Source organism: Lepus europaeus, chromosome 1 (genome assembly GCF_033115175.1).
Source record: "Lepus europaeus isolate LE1 chromosome 1, mLepTim1.pri, whole genome shotgun sequence".
In the NCBI taxonomy this organism is placed as follows: domain Eukaryota; kingdom Metazoa; phylum Chordata; class Mammalia; order Lagomorpha; family Leporidae; genus Lepus; species Lepus europaeus.
The window spans coordinates 35,597,556-35,618,446 of record NC_084827.1 but is presented as its reverse complement, the minus strand read 5'-3'; the positions used below and the strand labels follow the sequence as shown (position 1 = coordinate 35,618,446).

General features: G+C 36.6%; 1 protein-coding gene across 1 annotated transcript in view; it reads right to left on the bottom strand.

Moving 5' to 3' along the window:
• Nucleotides 1–2,377: 2,377 nt before the first annotated feature.
• PPP1R3A (protein phosphatase 1 regulatory subunit 3A) overlaps nucleotides 2,378–20,891 on the bottom strand; it is a 40,031-nt gene continuing 21,517 nt past the window's right edge. Inside the window, exons 2-4 of the mRNA XM_062198671.1 lie at nucleotides 6,889–6,947; nucleotides 6,665–6,789; nucleotides 2,378–4,735 (exon numbers count right to left, since the gene is read on the bottom strand). Coding sequence (XP_062054655.1) covers nucleotides 2,378–4,735; nucleotides 6,665–6,789; nucleotides 6,889–6,947 — 2,542 coding nt within the window. The remainder of the gene's footprint in view (nucleotides 4,736–6,664; nucleotides 6,790–6,888; nucleotides 6,948–20,891) is intronic.

The window sequence follows — 20,891 nt, the reverse complement described above, 5'->3', positions numbered from 1 at the left end:
TTCCTGAGATCCACTTGTCTAGTTCAGCATAGTGACATGACCAAAGTAGGTTGCAAAAATCCTTTTCTGCACCTAGCAACAAGTTCTTACGACTTTACTTCAAATTCTCCCTAAGTAATATTTGCAAAGTCAATTCAATCATCAATTATTTATTCATTGCTCACAAAGAAATATATAATTGAGTATTTTAAATTCTTTGAAACTTCTATTGTCATATGACAAACATATATAAGAGTTTGGTAAGTTAATGTATCTAAAAACCAAACAAAAGAGATAAAAGAGCTTACATTGGTCTTTCAAGAGAATAATTCAAGTTGAGGCACCTGTGTTCATAAAGTGATGCAGTTTTCATTCTAGTAGTCAGATATGGAATATTGACCAAAACTCTTAAAGGTAGAATTTAAAAACTAAGCCATTAAGAACTGAAGAAATTCTAACCTCAACTCCATTGTGATTTAGACTGTCAATAAAATTATCAGAACAGAAATTTTAGAGATAATTTCTAGGTACTGCTAACAGTATGCCACTTGTATTTGACTAAAATATGCCTTCTCAAACAATCAAATATTTGCTCTAAGTGCTACTTCAGGATGTTTGTATTTCATCAACTAAAAAAGTTGAAGCCAAGCCTTCATTTTCAATGAGACTTGAGAGGATCATGCAATTAGAGGATTTGGCAATAGCTGTGTACCTAATGAAACTTAAGAAAATCATTTACTGTCAGAAAAAAGTCAGTTTGAATGTTGCATGATTGTTTAGTCATGAATGTATATTTCCTATATGTGGAGGATCTATAGGCAAGTTTTTGCTCATTGAATTTACCTTTACAGATAAATAAACAGATAGCTTATTCTCTCTGAAGGTCAATGTTGCTTATTCTAGGAAGGAAGTTAATGTTAAAAAAAAAAAAAAACACAAACAATTGTCCAAATAGGCTTCTTTGTATGACCTTCATCCATGCTCCCAGCATAGCCAAAAGCATCACATTACAAACCTATGCTAAACTTTACAGGTTACCATATTTTGTGCCTAATCCTAGGACTAGCTATGCAGAGTATCAAAGAGAGTGCTCTCCCATAAAACAAAGCACAACATTTCACATATAGTAATTATGCAATAAATAGCTGTTGAAATAAATTGCATGCTAATCCTCACACCATTTCTACTTAACTGAAATGATAAATGCCATCATTTCACACATTTAGCCATATTTACTAATGGCAACCTATGACAATGTTATACTGGGTATTTCATTTTTTTTCTTCAGTAGATTTTCACATATTCCTATCTGCCTACTTAAAATTTAAGTTATCAACTAACAACCTGATAATTATATAATGAATATCACCAAAGACTAAATATGTGTTTTCTAAATACACCTTGGGATATAATTCATTGTTTTACAGCAAGAAAAAACTGAAAATTTTTCTGAAGACAAAAATACTACCACACAGAACAAATAGTGCATTTGGAAAAGTTTTAAAGCTGTTATGATTAATACCTTATGTTTTATAAGTACAGATTCATTCTGAAACAATGCTTGTGGAACTTTTAAATTTTCAACTCTGAATAATAGTTGCCACTGAAATTGTTCAGCCTGCTAAGTCTCCCTTTAGAAGAGAAAAACATTGCTTCAAGATAGACCACCCACAAGATTTTGTAGAACTGAAAGATAATCTCCCTATTGTTTCAGTCTTTGTTGGATTTGACCTCTGAATGCCCTGACTTTGTAGGTACAAAGAGGTATAAGGGGTGGGTGTATGTAAACTATTATTCAACGGAACATAATGTTTCTTTAAATTTAAGCTTTTCAATATATATGGGGGTTCTCTTAAAACTATGAAATATGAGTTGAAATAGTTGATCTATCATTATGTGCTAATAAATGATACAGTGGTAGATGAAAATTTCATCATCAATCCTAAATGACAAAAAAAAAAAAAATAGAAGGAAGAAAGAAAATCCTCTGCCATTGTCCATGTTTTATCTATTTTTAAAAACCATAGAGGGAAAGATGTGCTCAGGGAAAAAAAATGAAGCTTTACTGCAAAAGAAATGAACACAAGAAATAGCACTTTAAGTAGTGAAGAGACATGAAGCATTGCAACTTCATAGCCTGCTAAGGAGCAACAGCTGTACCTAATTTCAACTTGACGTGCTTCAGATCTCATATTCATATAGGTATTTAATGATCCAAACATAATGGTCCTATATAGAATAATTACTTATATGAAGGAGCAAACTTCATAGGCATTCCTTTTTAAATGATCCTTCAAGAGAAAAACTGCACTGGCTCTTTGAACAATGAATAGTCTCTTTCACCAATCCAAATGTTTGGAGCTAAACAGCTTATCTTTTAATAATAATAGTGCTGAGGTTACTTCTTTTTGACAGACTCTTTTTGTCTCCCCTCTTCCCAGTATAGCCAATACAATGAGAAAAGGTAGAATGCCAAGCCTATCATGAGGTCATAGTGGTAGACGGTTACAAGAAACATCAGAAACAAAAGGAAATAAGGTATTTTAGAGTTGGTGTATTTTGAAAGAAGAGATTCATTGCTTTGATCTTGAGTTTCCTGCACAGGCAGACTAGTAGAAGCAGAGCTCTCAAATTCCTTGTCACCTGAGTTAATCAGTCCTTCATTTTCATGCCTTTCCCTTTCTATGTTCTCACGAGATTCACTGACTAAAATCATTGGCCCTTGAGACATTTCCACATTGTATTCTCTTGACTGGAACATCTGGCCTATGCACTTTTCTCTCCTAGTCTCTGATGTCACTCTTCTTGAACCTCTGGAAACTTCTTCAGGTTTAGATGCAGGTTGACCCTGGGTTTCCCTTGTTGGACTACAATTATATTCTGACTCAGTAGCAGAAGTCAGGAGAGCAGTGGTAGTAACTGTATTCTCTACAGCATTTGCCTGTTCACAAGACAGCACTGAAGTTTCTGTATGGTGACTGGAAAGAAGAGAGTCATTCTGAGAAGCTCTGTTCGTGTCTGAGTTAAAGGCAGAGTGAACAGTGGCATCTATGTCGGTTTTCTTTGATAATTCTTGGACCTGCCCAAGATCTCTATTTTCTGGAAATATGTTTTTGTCTGTTGAAGGCATTTCCAAATGTAAATCCAGCCTTGAAGTTGCCTTTTCATTATTTGCAATGACCTGTGAGGATTCTTCTACAGATGTGATACTTCCAATGCCGAGTTTCTCCCTGTCACGCATCTTCCCAGGGCTGTACATAGACATGGCTTCCTCCTTCTGCGTTTCATCTAGACGAGCATTACAAATACCTAAATGGGATTCCTTTTCAACACCGTTGTCATCGATTACACCGACTGTGTCTCGTTGACAAAGGGTATAATGTGAATCATCATTTCTCCCTTCATGTGGATCAAACGCTGTTTCCTTTACCTCCATGGGCCTGTCACTTCGTGCTGTCTCTTGAGGTAGCTTAGCAATTATCGCTTTTTCTCCAGCAGACATGCTTTCTGGAGTAGTTTCTGATGTTGTCTTAATTATACAAGCTGTACCTGCTTCTGCTTTCCCAGGAATACCATGATCAGCTAGAGAAGACAGTTCACAGTGCTCTGCTTCTTGGCAGGTAAACAATGCTTCAGCAGGAGTAGCTTTCAAACTCCCTGTGTTATCTCTTTTTTTCCACATGTCTTCACAGGCTACTTGTTCTTTGATCTGCTCTGCTATATTTGTCTTACTCCCTCTCACTTTTTCCTGACTTTCCAGAACATTCCAACTTTGTTGATGCTGTGTGTCCTTATTCTGATCTTCAGGATTAATCCAACCGGAGTTTCTTTTTTCAACTTGGAAAAGATAATCATTCTTCAAAACATTTCCATTTCTTGGTGAACCAACCCCTCCAGTTAGCCCTCCTAAAATAGTGCCTTCACTAGAAGAGAGATCATGTTCTGGGGTTGTTAACACAGCTTCTTCCCAACCTAAAGTTGTCCTTGATGAGTGAAATGTATCTTCCATGATTCCCCAAGTTGGAACTGTGGTAGCTTTGGTTGGCAGAGAAGTTAAGTCTCTGACACTGGCTTCAATCCCTTCCACAGTTATTTCAAGGTGGCCCACATTTCTTTCTTGGTCATAGAAGACTGATCGAAAATTTTTGCTTGGTTTTTCATTAACATCTAACTGTATTCTTTTTTCCTTCTTATCCTTGCTAGTCCCGTAATCTTCATTGGAGGTTCTTTTTTCTGTTGATTTTTCAAAATAGTCAGATGCTTTCAAATGGACATCTCTTGGTAAACGTTCCCAATCTTTTATTTCACTGTTCTCAGCCCCTCCTTCATACTTTTTATTTAGGTTACTTGCCTTAAGTTGACCTGGGAAGGAGCAAGATATTTCCCCTCTGCCACTCCCATGGGCTGGATTAGCGTTATCATCCAGGATTTCTTTACTGCTGATGTGTAATTGCACTGATCCATCACTGGTAGTACCTCCCAATGAGGCTTTGATTTCTCCCATATCTGAAGGCTGATGACTGGACTCATTTCCTGAGGAATATTTTACAGTGTGGTAAAAATCTCCCTTGAAGGAACTTCCTGCTGATGAACCTGGAGACAAAGGCCTTTGGGACAAGTCAGTGCATGCTTCACTGTGGATTTGGTTCTTCTGTAACTCTTCAGCTTTATTTGGACTATTGGATGGATCTGATGACAATGTGTTCTTTTCATATTCAGAAGCAGCACATCTAGTTCTTACTAAGCGTTGATTTATCTTTTGGAATAAAAACAACAACAACAAATAATGACCATATGATCTTTTCTAAATATACAGAATGAATTAGATAAGTTTTATTAGCTTGGCTAGATAATTAGCTGATAGATTCCCTTGACTCATTTCATTTTGTGGATTTCACACAAACTCTGGAAGCCAGATGTTTTGGGGGGATCCTTGTAAGCAGTGACTTGAGAATGAGATTAGTAAGAAAAGGGGCCCAAATTAATCACTCTCCCTCCAGCTCCAAATATCACATTGTATTATTCAACTATTCTTGCTTGTCATTGCACTTTCTCTTCACTTTGGATATACACATTGATAGCTCCATGCTAATCAATTAGAGAGCAGCTTCCTGGGTGCCCCTTGCTGCATTTACACTTGCTGTAGATGCCCCCATTACAGTTTCTCTTATTAATATGTTTTCTGCAAAGCCTCTGCAAACTATTAATAGCAAAACGTCACTCAAAGAAAAGTGAGGGAGTTAATGTCTCTGCAAATTCTGTTTTAATGACCCTCTGCCAACTGGTACTCAAATGTATTTGAGCTCTTCAGTGATGCCAACTGTCAGGATTTAACAGTGAGATGCCTGTGTTTTTTTTTTTTCTCCTCATAACTGACATTTGCATGATCTCAATAATTATATGCAAATCTTACGTTTTCCCCTTCTTCTCACATAAGGCTCATGTTACTTGTCAACTGCACAGCTGTCTTGTAAGCCAATGCCTGTGGGTTCCACAGATTTGGTTGTATTTCCATCTATTACAGAACTTCATTGTTTTATGCATTAATGTCAGTGTGGAGCAAATTAGCATCTAAATTATAGTTCCCTATTCATTTATTGGACGTACAATCTCAGTAACTTCTAAACAAACTTTTATATTTGAGCCTGCTCCCTGTAATGAGGTGCATTGGTGAAGTATGTGATTTTTCTGGGCCTTTTCATTATATTCTGTGGTTTTTTAAAAAAATGGCGATTTTAACTTTCAGCCGGTGAGAATTCTCACAATGGGTGACAACTTTGTAGTTTCTTAAAGTTGGAGCAAAGTAAATTGCATACTGTAGTGATGCAGCTACCATATCACTATAGAAAAGGTAGAATCTGTGGGGAAGGAGATGAGCTCTATTTCTTTTCTGTTTCAGCATTGACATTTGAAGAGGCAAATGTCATTTTAATCTTAGATGATTATGAATCCATGTATCCCAATGATATGAACTTCAGTCAAATACAGAGAAGGATAAATTGCATTATGTGACTCATTTACTCCTATTTCTTCTTTTGTGATAAAAATGCTATCTAAACCACTCCACCCAAAATTCAAAATAGATTGTATGTTCAACAAATGTGAAATTTATGATAACAAATTTAAAATTAAATTGTACAGTACTGAATTGTTTCCTGTTTAAAAATTACGGCACAGATTATTTTCTTTGCACTTGGTTATTTAATGCTTTGCAATAATATAGAACTTTGACATTCTTACAAGGATGGATGTCAATTTTTTTTTAAATGTTGCTGCTAAATACAAGAATTATAGACTTGTAGAGTTGGACAGGACCCTAACAATCATCGAATTCCAACTCTCTCATTTTACAAACGAGTTTATGCTAAGTATACACTTGTCACAAAGATTAGAAATGCACATCAGGGTATGGCTACCTCTCCTGCAATTCCTACAAACTATTACTCAGAGCCGCTGGTAAAGAGATAAGAAATGAATGTCATTAATTTACCACTGCAGAGACCAGAAGCAACATACTGAAATCAAAGTGGCTTGTTGATCAAGCTGGAGATGCAAGGACAGAATACGCTGTGCTTTCACATTTGCAAATTATATTAGTTGGAGCTATTGAAAGACAGGCATTGCAGCATCTTTGAAGCTTAAATGGATTCGTCTTCTCTAATACCGTGGCAACCAGAACACTTACCATCAACTCTAATTCTTTTTCATTATGTTCATCATGTTCCATGTTTACATCTTTTACATTTTGATAACTGCTTTTCAATTCTTCCTTGTCCTCATGAGAACAAACAATTGTTGGGAGATAGGTATCTGTAAGGTTAATATAATTGTTCCCATGTAAGATTATTTTCATTGTAGGATTTAACAAAAGAGACAAATTTTATTTAAAAATAAAATAAGAAATACTACCTGCAATCTTTGAATTTTCAAAGTTATTTTCTTCTGATGTTTCTGATGATTCTTCCTTACTGTTAAAATGAAAACAAAACCTTATACATATTTCTTTTGGAACTATATGCCTTAAGTACTTTTATAAAGGGGGGAATTCAAGTCTATAACAAATCAAATAAACATATACAGCATTCCCCTTATTTTCTTCCATTATACTGTATATTTTAAGTAAAATTTGTCTTTCAGAATTTGCAACAACTATGAACCATAGAAAATTTTTTAAAGTAATTCACAAAATTCCATATTTCTGAAAAAGGTTATGCTGTTTATGTTGTAACTTATAAAACTAAAGTAAAAATAAATGTAAATGTACATTATTCTCTCATTCATGATTTTCATCTTTGCAAATGAGAACAGTATGAACTGAGAGTCCATTTATGGTTGTGGAAATTTCTTTCTAATATTTCAATTATTAATTTTTTGCTTCATTTTAATCAAAATTATTTCAGTTGAACTGACATGACATTAACTTTCTCTCCAGAAAAGGAAGAAAAAAATCAAGTTAACTAAAACCTGAAAGGCAGCTAAATTTGTATTCAGTTAAAGACTTTATATATGTATTGCCACAGGCCAATTTTACAACCAAGACTTCAGATCTCTCATATGCAAGCATATATTTTCTTTGAAATGATTCAACTTACATCCCTTTTTCTAGCATATTCTGCATAGTGATTGAAAAAGATAAATACTATTTCCTGTCAAATGTAATCCAGTGTATTTGTGGAGTCCCAAGAATGTAGATTTGAACAGGACACTTAGGGTGAAAAATGTTGCTAGTGGGGAAAAAAAAACACTTTGTGTAGAGTTATATCACAAGTCAACTTATCAGAAATATTTGGCCCAATATTAACATCCACTTGTACCATCTCTGCTGAATTTTCTTCTAGTGACCTTTCTCAGTGATTTTTCTGCAACAAAGGAAACCTGGAAAGTTGTCAATGGCTGATAATCTTGTCATGATCTAGTATTTAATATACAGCAGATTTTGATCCCCAAAATATTAATTTTATTTAAATAAATCATGCACAATTTCTTCCATATTGACTATGTAAGCAGATGATTCAATTCTGTGTTTATTTATGATGCTTACTTTTAACTTTACTATGAAAATATTTGGTTACTTTAATGAACCTATAAATGAAAATAATGTTCCTATGAATATATAAGCATAATTTCAATAGAAAATGTCTGCATAATTGGTACTGACTTAATCTATAAATCCATGCCATTTAATGAATTCAATTGGTATGTAAAAATTTATTTTTATGCTAAGATTTACTTTATGAAATTTACATGCAAATTGGCACATCTTTCCATTTCATGTAGATAATATCTATGTGTTTAAAATATACAAATAATTTTAGAACACTTAATTGTCCCTACTTCCTCTTTGTTCCCGTAAAAATACTACAAATCTCATTTGTAGAGAAAAAAGATCACAGGCATTTAGTCTTCTGTTTTTATCTAATCAAAATGTTGTCAATCATTTCTCTAATTCAACTTTCTAGAATACTTTCAATTTTATAAATGATTAAGTCTAAAGGACAGGAGCCTACTTTTTTAAACTCACTAAGAGAACAAAAGATTATTTGCCTGATTGTGCTTCATTATGGCATCATCTTACAATAACATGTAATTCAGAAATGCAGGTGGCAACTTTAGGTTCAGGGGTAAATAAAAGGAAAAAAAGATAGAAATAAATGAAATTAAAATCTTAAATCAAATACCTATGAGCAAAAACTAATAGGAAATGTTTAAGATTTTTACAGGGAAGAGAATAAAAATTGTATCAAGAAATATTAAAGAATATCTAGAAAAAAGAAATATACCATCTTCATAGATAGTAGAAATAGTATGAAGATCCCAATTCTCTCCTACATTGATCAACAGACTCAGCTTAATTCTAATCAAAAGTCCTAAAACATTTTAACAAATTATGAAAATATAGTTCTAAAGAGAGTTCTAGTCCTGATTGCTCCACTTCCAAATCCAGCTCTCTGCTATGGCCTGGGAAAGCAGTAGCTGGCCCAAGCCCTTGGGCCCCTGCATCCACTTGGGAGACTCAGAAGAGGCTCCTGGCTCCTGGCTTCAGATTAGCTCAGCTCTGGCCGTTGTGGCCAATTGGGGAGTGAACCAGTGAATGGAAGACCTCTCTCTGCCTCTCCTTCTCTTTCTGTGTGTAACTCTGACTTTCAAGTAAAATAAATAAATCTTAAAAAAAAAAAAACCTGGAAAAAATGTTTGCACTGCACAAAAATACCAACACAAATAATAACCAAGAATTTATTTTAGAACTACTAGAAATCAGTAAGAAAGCACAAACATTTCATTAGGACAGAAAACACCAATGACCAATAGACATTTAAAGGTATGATCAGCATTATTAGAGAACATAAAACTGAAACCCAGGACTACAAAGAAATACCCTCCAGCATCCATTTAATTGATAAAAATGAAAAAGTCCACCAGGAGTTGTTTGTTCTGTTGGTGAAGACACCAACGTTTTCGATATCAGAGTGCCTGGGTTTGATACCCAGCTCTGACTCCTGACTCCAGCATCCTGCCAGTGCAGAACCTGATAAGCAGTAGGGATTGCTCAGGTAACTGGATTCCAGTCATCCATTTGGGAGACTGGAATTGAGTTCCCCACTGCTGGCTTCAGCCTGACCCAGCCTTGGCTATTGTGAGCAGTTTAGAAGCAAAACTGCAGATGAGAGTTCTGTCTCTCTCTCTTCCTCTCAAATAAATAAAAATTAAAAATGTTTTACCTATCAACACCAAGAGTGGGAGATGACTTGGGGCCATAGGCTTTCTCTCACATTGCTGGTAGAGAATAAATAGAGAGGACCTTTTTGGAGAATAGTTTGACTGAAATAATCACCTAAAATTTGATATTTATATAATTATAATGATCACTATATCTACTATCGAGTATATATATTTATGAAATTCTTGCACATACTACTGAGATAGTTCTAGGACCTTTTATGTTGGCATCAATATCAGCTCTTCAAATCTTGAACATATAGAAATGACTTGAATATCACAAACATGGATATTACATAGCACCCAAGGTTAATATACCACAGAGATACGCAACAGTATAGATAACTCTTAGCAATATTGTATTAAATTAGAATTTTCAAGATTAACAGAGGGGATTAACTTTTGTTAAATTAAAAACTACTAAAATAATATAAATGTAAGTATATATCAAGGCATGCAAAGACTATAATAAAAAGTATATAAAAAGAAGAGCATTGGGCCTGAATTGTGGTGTACTAGTTAAGCCACTACTTGTGATACTGGTATCCCATATTTGAATTCTGGTTTAAGTCCTAGTTTTACTACTTCCAATACAGCTCCCTTCTAAAGCACATGGGAAAGAAGGAGATAATGGTCTAAGTACTTGAACCACTAAACCCATACGAGAGACCCAGATGGAGTTCCAGATTCCTGCCTTCAGCAGGAAATGACTGGGTCACTGCAGCCATTTGAAGTGAACCAACAGATGGAAGATCTCTCTCTCTCTCTCTTTCTTTCTTTCGTTCTTTTTCTTTCTTTCTTTCTTTCTTTTCCTTCCTTTCTTCCCTCCCTCCCTCCCTCCCTCCCTCCCTCCCTCCCTTCCTTCCTTCCTGTCTCTCTGCCTCTCTCTCTCCCTGCCTTTCAAATAATAAAATAAAATTTTTTTAAGAGAAAGTTCAGGGCTAGGGCTGTAGTGTAGCTGGTAAAATTGTTGCTTGCAATGTTGGCAATCCAAACTGGTTAGAGTCCCAGCTGCTCCACTTCTGATCCAGCTCCCTGCTAAAGTGCCTGAGAAGGCAGTGGAGGATGGCCCAAGTTCTTGAGACCTTGAAAGCACATGGGAGATCTGGAAGAAGAAGCTCCTGGCTCCTGGCTTAGGCTTGGCCCAGCCCTGGGGTGGTATAATCAGCATTATTATCTCTCTCTCTCTCTCTCTCTCTCTCTCTCTCTCTCTCTCTCTTTGTCTCTCTGTCTCTCTCTCCCTCTGTATCTCCACCTTCCAAATAAATAAATCTTAAAAAAAAAAAAAAACAGAGCTTGATTTTCTAGATTACATTTACATCAGATGGGGCAACTTAGGGAAGAAGATGGAAAGAAAATGAATAGAAATCAGTTATTGTTTTGAGTAATTGTTTATGGGTGCTTATTAAATTATTAAAAATAACTAATTAGCTCAATTCAAGTTTCATATGAATTAAGAAGACAAATGAAGGGCTAGCAATGTGGCGAATTGGGCTAAGCCTCTGCCTGTGGTGCCAGCATCCTATATGGGCACAGTTTTAGTCCTGGCTGCTTCTCTTCCTATCCAGGTCTCTGCTATGCCCTTGGAAAGCAGTAGAAGATGGCAAAAATACTTGGCCGCTGCATCTGCATGGGAGACCCAAAAGAAGCTCCTGGCTCCTGGCTTTGGTCTGGCCCAGCCCTGTCTATTGCAGCCATTTGCAGAGTGAACCAGCTGATGGAAGGCCTCTCTCTCTGTCTCTCCCTCTCTCTGAAACTCTACCTCTGAAATAAATAAAGTCTTTAAAAAATAATAAAAGAAAATAAATGGATTGTTCCCTGTCCTAGATTAGGTCCATAAATAAAATCCCACCCTGAAATTGAAAATATCAGTCACATAAATGATCACCTAGTTTTGAAGATTTAATAAAATGTTATTAGAAAATTTAAAGGGAAAATGAAGAACTTGAGGGTTGATGATGACAGGGACTAGAACTATGTATGGTTGTGATTTAAATGAAAGATCATTCTAATTCTTCTCATCTCTCCTTTATCTTTTTTTATCAAGGGAATGTCTTTTCTGTCTTCCCTTTGACTAACACAGTGCCAGCATCCCATATGAGTACTGGTTCGAGTCTACTTCAAATCCAGCTGTCTGCTAATGTGCCAGGGAAAACAGTGGAAGATGGCCCACATGCTTGGGCCCCTGCACCTATATGGGAGACCTGGAAGAAGTTCCTGGCTCCTAGCTTCTGATCAGCCCAGCTCCAGCCATTGCAGCCATTTGAGGAGTAAACCAATAGAAAGAAGAGTCTCTCTCTCTCTCTCTCTCTCTCTCTCTTTCTCTCTCTCTAACTCTGCCTCTCAAATAAATAAATATTTTAAAAAGATAAATTTCTTTATTTTTTAAAGATTTTATTTATTTATTTGAGAGGTAGAGTTACAGACAGTGAGTGGAAGAGACAGAGAGAATGGTCTTCCTTCCATTGGTTCACTCCCCAGATGGCCACAACAGCAGGAGCTGCACAAGAATCCAGGAGCCAGGTGCCTCTTCCCAGTCTCCCATGGGGGTGCAGAGACCCAAGCACTTGGACCATCTTCTACTGCTCTCACAGGCCATAGTGGAGAGCTGGATTGGAAGATGGGCAGTTGGGACTAGAACCAGCGCCCATATGGGATGCTGGTCCCACAGGTGGAGCATTAACCTACTGTGCCATGGTGCCGGCCCCAATAAATTTATTTTTTAAAAAAAGAAACCCACATCCATGAATGATGGGATTTTTTAGAGGGTTTGGACTGTGTTTGAGGAAAAGAATGCCAGCTGGAATTAATCTGAATCTGATTATAAAGTGTTTGGCAAACCAAGCAAAATGGGGCTGAATTCTTTAGGTACTTTTTAACCTGTGGAGCAGGGCAGCTAAATGTGAGAGAGAAATAGTTGGATTAACTTTTGGGGACCTAGCTCTGGAAATTAGGTGAAGGAGAGTCTGACGAGAGAGCCACAGTGCAGCAGGAGGGGTAGGACACGAGCTTCTACAACCTTGCTGGGACAAAATGATGATGGTTAAGGATGACAATGATGAGGAAAGAGAGGAAGCACATTCAAAGTATAACTTTTGAAATAGTATCAATAGGATTTACTGTCAAGTTCTCGTGCATAGTTTTTTCGTTGCCTCCTTCTGCCTAACCTTGGCGATATACGTGAGAATTAGAAATCTGCTTTGTTGTCCCTCCCAGGACCCAGGTCAGAGAGAGGCACATCTGGTAGCTAACTGAGGGCTTCTGCAAGTCAACCAGATCTTGAATTAAGTCTCCGGGTGGTTTCTGAAGTTGTACAAGATGGGTAATCTTTTCAAGTGTCCTTGTAGACATTTCTTTCAGCCTTCCTCCCTAATCTGTAGTAGACATGCTCAGATATTAGAGCATGAAATTATACCTAAATTTCTGGTTTTTATTCTAATCCTTCACTGGGAAACATAAATTCTTCATCCACATTCTGTTTAGCTTGACTCTAAGTAGTTCTTGACAGACTATTTTATACTAATTTTGGACATTTCTAAGGAAGTAGAAGTCAAGTCCACATAGAAACTCTAAGCATCTTAATTGTTCAAGTGACCTGCTACCTCTGCTTCGCATTCTCACATGAAGACTGTAACTGCAATATAACAATAGCTCCCAGAATTGTCTTTCATATCAAAAACACTGACTTACCTATAATTCTAATTAATACACCTGTGCATTCAGAAAAGGAGGGAGTATAGAGAATGTTGATGCTAAGAATTTCTTTAAGTGATTTTGCTGTGAGGCCATATTTGCACACTACTGACATAGACCCCAATGTATTAGAGTGTATAAAGACCATTGAATTTAGCTACACAGATTGTCCCTCCCTGCATGATAGGCAGTTGAGATAGTCATTCCCTTAGATGTACTTCTTGGTCCTAAACCGAGTTATCTTATTTCCTGCTATTTTTAAAAAAAATATTTATTTATTTATTTGAAAGATAGTTACAGAGAGAGAGGGAGAGATAAAGAAAGAGATCTTCCATCCTCTGTTTCACTCTCCAAATGGCTGCAACATACAGGGCTGGGCCAAGCCAAAGCAAGAGCCAGGAGCTTCATCCAGGTCTCCCACATGGGTGGCATGGTTTGAAGTAATTGAGCCATCTTCTACTGGTTTTCCCAGGCCATGAGCAGGGAGTTGGATCAGAAGAGGAGTAGCTGGAATACAAACTGCCACCTGTATGTGATGTCGGCATCACAGGTAGCATCTTTACCTGCTATACCACAACATTGCCCCTTCCTGATATTTTTGTATGAACTTTACACGTTTTGCTACATCACACAATACTTATGATGGGGGAGAAATAAAGGATGATGCAAATGCTTCTAATTTGAGAATTTAAAAGGTGGAACTGTCCATAACTTGAGAAAGAATTTAGAAACATGAACAAAAAAAAGATGAGTTTCATTGATGGGAATGTGCTAAGCTTCAAAGATCTTTGACTAATGGTAAATAATATTCAGTGCTTCATGAATGAAAACTGCTGATTGTATCATTTTATCATTAGCTGTGTCATAATTATATCATTTATCTGTATCATGACTGTATTATTTATTATTGCACACTTACATTATCTTTGCAAGTAGAGGTAAATGTACCCCCTCTTCAAAGAAATGAGACCAAATACTGAAAATTTGTGATAAATTAAAGGAGACACTAAATAAATATGTGCTGAACACAGAATGAAGTGAAAGGTTTCTAGCCAAAAGTTAAGCTTACTTAGTATAATAGTAATTTTAAATGTATAGCAATCCACATTCATTCACTCAGTCATCATCTAACAAATATTTGAGTATGCATACACTTCCAGATGTTGCACTAGATCATCGTAATCAACAATAGTTCCTGCCCTGGAGGCACTCACAGTCTACCTGTGAAGGTGAGCAATTAAATAAAGCAAAATGCCCAGCAATAAGTATGTGCTGAGCAAGGTGCAGAAGGAGGTGAACTCACTTTCAGGAGGACTTGGCCTCTATGCTGAAGCCTCCACAAGAAGTGGCACTAGCTAGAGAAAAGGACAGCAGCAATTGCAAGCTTAGGCATCATAAGCAAATACCATACTAGTAAAAAAAAATTATTCTGAACATGTCATATAACTCAAAATATACTTAAAAAAAATGAAAGACTGTCATCCCCAACACCAATTGGCAGTCAGCTAGTTCCAGAGATACAAACTTAAATTCAATCAGTGTCTAAAAATGTGGTTATGGTTCCCCTACATGAAAATGACCTGGTAAATACAAATGCTGCTTCTGGGCCCTCAACCTAGCTCCACTAAATCAGAATCTATGGAGCAGAGAGTTGGAATCTATATTTTTAAGTGGAACCTCAGAGTTTGCTGAGGTACAGTGGTGTTTGGAAACACTCTGGTCTAATTAGAGGTGTAAAAAAAGCTCTACAGGCATATTGACACTCTGAGATTGTGGAACAGAGTGCTCCTTTATAAAATTTAATTAATTTAGTTATTTTCTTCTTACTTCAAAAGCAGAGAGACAGATAAATGGAGAGAAGTAAATGGAGAGAGATATCCCATCTGTTGGTTCACTCTTAAAATGCCCTCTACAGATAGGGCTGGACCATACTAAAGTCAAGAGGCAAAAAAGTTCAATCTGTTTCTCCCACATGGATGGCAGGGACTCAGGTACTTGAGCCACCCACCATCTGCTATCTCCCAGGGTGCACATCAGTAGGAAGCTGGACTGGAAGAAGAGGAACCAGGACTAGAATCAGGTGTTCCTATATGGAATGTAGGCATTCCATGCTGCAACTTAACTACTGTATGAAATGCCCACCACAAGCAGTGCCGCTTTATGCCACAGACTTTTCAGCAAGTTACACCCCATTCTGCTAAGGCAGCTGCAAATCTATGTGCAAAATAAGACAATTCTTTAAAATACAAAATGCATTGAAGAGTAGACCAATCTTACATGCCTTAGAGAATAAAATGATGAAACATTAATGGCATAGGAATTAAAAGGTATTTTTAACCTATCTAATCAGCTCTTAAGCAAACAGCAATTTGTGTCTCCAAGTCAGCTGTTATTAGTTCAGACTTTTGAGTTCTACAAACTCTTTACACTTGCACCCCATGCAACTTACAGAAAGTTTACTCTTCAGGCCAAATTCCTGTGATGCATAAAGATCGGGAATCTGTAGGGAACTTCATAATTGATTGGTGGCATTCCATCATTTTATAGACAAAAAGATGAAATCCCAGTTTAACAATATGGCAGAAGTAACACAAGATAGCAAATGACAAAGTTATAACTAGATTCAATTATCTTGGTCACCATGCCAGTGTTCCTTCCATTGAGAATTAATTCACAATGAAAAAGAGTAGAGACAATAGGATGCAGAACTGTCCTTTCATTATTTCACACTTACTAAGCCAATTACTAATTATGGGCCACACAAGATTTAACATCCTTAAGCTGTATTTTTCTCCAAAATATTGAGCAATTATTAATCATATTTTTTGAGCCATACTGTGTATAGTGTCTGTTATTATTATTAATGAAAGGTACTAAATAATACCATGGCAATCACTTGTTCTTTATTACCACAGAAACAAACTCTCATGCTATATTACCTATATTTTATATGTATCTCAATACCTATATTTTAATATTTATGGCACTATCATAAACTAATTCACAAGCTATTTTAAGAGTAAAATTTGCAGTGCCTGGTAACATACATGCTTAACCTTTTTGAATATGCCCTTATTATCAGAAGAACATCCTCCTACCCCAAAATTAGTTGACTTTCAGTGAAAGTAAACTTTTACTTATAGGTATCCTCCCCAAATACAGTGTTCACTGGAATGTTAAGTCACACTTTTTTTTATTACTCAACCGATTTATTCAGTGTCAGGATTTAGGCACCGGGTTAATATCACTATAGTTTCTGGATATGTTGCAGTTCTGCTTTTGGAGTTATGGGTAATTTTAACACTGTCAAAAAGTACTAGCTTTTAGTATAAGCCATTATATGATTTTTCCTACAGTCCTATTGTGTTAAAACCCCTTATGTCTCTTGGCCGGCGCCGTGGCTTAACAGGCTAATCCTCCGCCTTGTGGCGCCGGCATACCGGGTTCTAGTCCTGGTTGGGGCACCGGATTCTATCCCGGTTGCCCCTCTTCCAGGCCAGCTCTCTGCTATGGCCCGGGAAGGCAGTGGAGGATGCCCCAAGTGCTTGGGCCCTGCACCCCATGGGAGACCAGGAGAAGCACCTGGCTCCTGGCTTCGGATCAGCAAGATACGCCGGCTGCAGCGGCCATTGGAGGGTGAACCAACGGCAAAAAGGAAGACCTTTCTCTCTGTCTCTCTCTCTCACTATTCACTCTGCCTGTCAAAAAAAAAAAAAAAAAAACAGAAAAAAAACAAACTTATGTCTCTTAAAATATTTCAGAGACCTGTTCCACAAAATTTAAGTCTGAGGAGAGGGAATTACTCAACCAGTTAGGGTGAATGGCTGAATGGCAGCATTAAGTTGTCGCAGCAATATGTAACTCTCCAAGAGAAGTCAAAATGTTGGCATAAAAAGGATAATTTCCAAAATGAGTCATGTATTTTGTATTTGTGTCTCTTTAATCCTGCCTGAAAGTGCTCAGAACTATCTAAAGAGGACTTAACTAGGATTCTTGGTCATCACCTCTCATTCTATGATAAACACTTAAAACATAAATGTTATACTGCTCAAGTTCAGACCAGTACCTATTGTTCAAAGCTGTGGTTTCATTTGATCTCTTTCATCTGTTTCTCCCATCCCCCAAGAAAGAAAGAAATAACTGTTATGTTGATATTTCCAGTAAAAATGGCATTCTACCATTCTTACCTTTCATATTCATTAAAAACTGAATGAAGAAAATAAAGACTTATTCTTAGTGAGAGATAAAGTTTGTTATTACGTTAGCCACCTGAGACAGTTTAATATTTTTTCCCTTGGTGCTAAAGTACCAGTAGTCTTCTTTTGATCAGGAATAAAACAAAATACAGAAAAGAAATATATTATCATAAGAGAAGCAAGTGAGATAAATGTCTAATTGTGAATAGAAGGATCTAAGGTGAGCAAAATGTGAAGGCATTATGCAGAAAGAATTTAGGATGAAAACATGCATCCAGTTCAGTTCCTTGATGATAATGCCAGAAAGGAGGGAAATGAGCGCAGTTCTGCATCATTAACAGGCACAGAAAGAAGCAAGAAATAAACTTGAGGAGAAAAGCATCAGAAATTTTTAAATGGCTTTGTATTCCCCTTCCGTGGCGAGTCTGGGGACAGATAATCCCGCAAGGAAAGGGGCAATTTGTGTGTGTGTGTGTTGGGGGGGGGGGGGGCATCCCTTTCCTTACCTTTAAAGGGAAGGCTCTGGTTTCTTAAGGAGAACAAGTACAATCCACACTTGCTGACCTCCTCTCTAGCACTGATAGCAGATAAAAGAATTTCCTTGCTAAGATACCTTGGCTCTTCTTTCACTCAGCCAGGCAGTCACTATTAATCAAACCTTTTACTGCTCAAATTGGAACCAATTCATTCTTTTCAAGTTTGATATTAAACACATGCCTTCGAGTTTCAGAGTTATATATTTATAGAATTAAGAAATATTTTCTATGAATATAATTTAGAAAAAGTTAATTTGGAATTCTTGGTTTATTTTCAAAAGATATAAATGCTGGAATGATCAATAGAAACAACGTTAACATAATTGTAATATAGCTAAAGATAAATTCTCAAAAATTTTATAGTCAGCATTGTAAACTCAAATTTAATACCATAATCTTACCTGCATAATTGGTGAACCAGAGTTATAATATCATTTCCATTATATATTATGAAATGATTTATTTCTGCCTTATTTTATTAATGTCCAACTAAAATTTTTCAGTTATTAGAACATTACCAATATCCATAACTGATGAAGATAAATAAATATATTAAATGATTTCTAATTTATAAACTACCTAATTACTGTTAAAATGTGAAATCACAATCCATAGCAAATGACAGACTCCATCAGTAAACTGTAGCAAACTCTTCAAGTTTTCAAGTCCCTAAGAACATCCCATTACCTAGGTGACCAGATGGTTTTATTGATTATTTTACATTTTGCATTAGATTGAATTACTATATTCCTAAAACTCTTCTCCATTTTAGTTTCTAAATCAGAATATTTTCCCATAACCTTGGTGCTTAAACTTGAAAATGTATTGAAAATTATAGGACTTTATCTTCTTAAGGCAGGAAGTTTCAACAGCAGAGGAAAACACAACTGAAAGATATAACCCCAGTGAATTATTTGGCATGTCTCTCTTCCAGAGTGTCTTCATGTTCTGACTCTTCATTTCCTACCAAGAAGTACTCGAGCAGTAGAGGTCCAAATCTGCTTTGTCTTGTCAAAGGGGTGGGTGACATTTTTTCAAGCTCACCCTAAAGGAATCAGGGTAAAAAAAACTTTTTATATTTAATTATATGATTGGATCAAGTACCATGTGCAGTTCTGTAGAGATGTGTACTTTCTAACAAAGCATGAAATTATAAGGATCTAGTGCATAAGTAAGCAGAATCTTGGACAGCCAAGTCTGAACCAAAAAAAAAAAAAAACTGTCGGTTGCTTTGGAATAAAATGTAATTACAAGCAGAATTTATGAATTTTAAGTGGAAGAAGACTTAGAGATAAACCCGGTTTAAGGGATTCCTCTGCCACATTCTGCCAATTATATTCTATTGAGAGAGAAATGTAAATGCTTTTAAGTGATGGATACTGGAAAAACTAAAGCATATACATGAGAGATAGGGAAAAATTCTTAAACTTATTGTTCTAAAGTCTTTATTTTGATTGACTTCTTAAAGGAAGTAATGTCACTCATGAAGCAGATGGGTGACAAGAAACTAGTCATTGACCAGCTACAAGTTGCTCCCTCAAATGTCTGACTTCCTCTTCTCTACAACTACCCTACAAAGCAATCACTAAAAGCCTTATCCATCTTCTAAAAATGTTCAAAATATTGCCATGTGAATTTTTCCTTAAGAATATTACATTTCAGGCATTATTTTCTTCATAATTTTGTTAATTTGTTTGTGGCTGTATAGAAAGTCATTGTTAGAGTCATAACCAAAAAGCCAGTTAATTACAGTTAAAAAGAAAAAGTATTACAACATAATTTCTCTGTGGAACCCACAGGAATCATCACCTACGCCAATTTGCTCTGTTAAATATTGAGTTCTGGCACCCAAACTCCATAGCATTTGTTATATATTGGCTTAAAACATTTTTAGGAAAAGGTAATTTAAAATGTAAATTGGGGGCCATCGCTGTGGCTCAATAGGCTAATCCACTGCCTGCGGCGCTGGCACCCTGGGTTCTAGTCTGGGCAGGGCACCGGATTCTATCCCATTCGCTCTTCTTCCTGTCCAGCTCTCTGCTGTGGCCAGGAAGTGCAGTGGAGGATGGCCCAAGTCCTTGGGCCCTGCATCCGCATGGGAGACCAGGAGAAGCACCTGGCTCCTGGCTTCGGATCAGCACGGTGCACCGGCCGCAGCAGCCATTGGGGGGTGAACCAACGGAAAAAGGAAGACCTTCCTCTCTGTCTCTCTCTCTCTCTCACTGTCCACTCTGCCTATCAAAAATAAATAAATAAATAAAATAAAAATAAAATGTAAATTGGTATGTTTGGGAGGATTCAGAGTAAGGGTAAATAGAGAGAGGTATGAGACTTTCAGACTTGGATGTCAAGTCTTTCAGAAGTGATGTTTTTCAGGAAAAAAGATCTACCAAATTGAGCCCGGCAGAGGTGGGGTCAGAGCTTCAGTGCAGCCACTCACCTGAGCTTTGTGCTCACTACTGCTCCTCAAGAAGAGGATGTTCTCACTTGGTTGTTCATTTTGTTATTTTTTGTGGGGAGCAAGGTACCAAACTTTGCCAACTTTTCCATCCAACTTCTGTGCCATTCCTGGCTTTTGACAATGAATTTCAAACATAAATCAATATTCCTCCCTTTGTCTGAAGAGTAAATTAGGTAAAGTGGTGTTTAATTCAAGAAAAGTAGTGGAAGTGCAACTCTTCAGTATTTCTCATGATGTATCATAGGCTTTATGTGTGTAAAAATCACTAGTTTACCTTAAACATAATTGGGAGTAACAAAAGCTAAAATA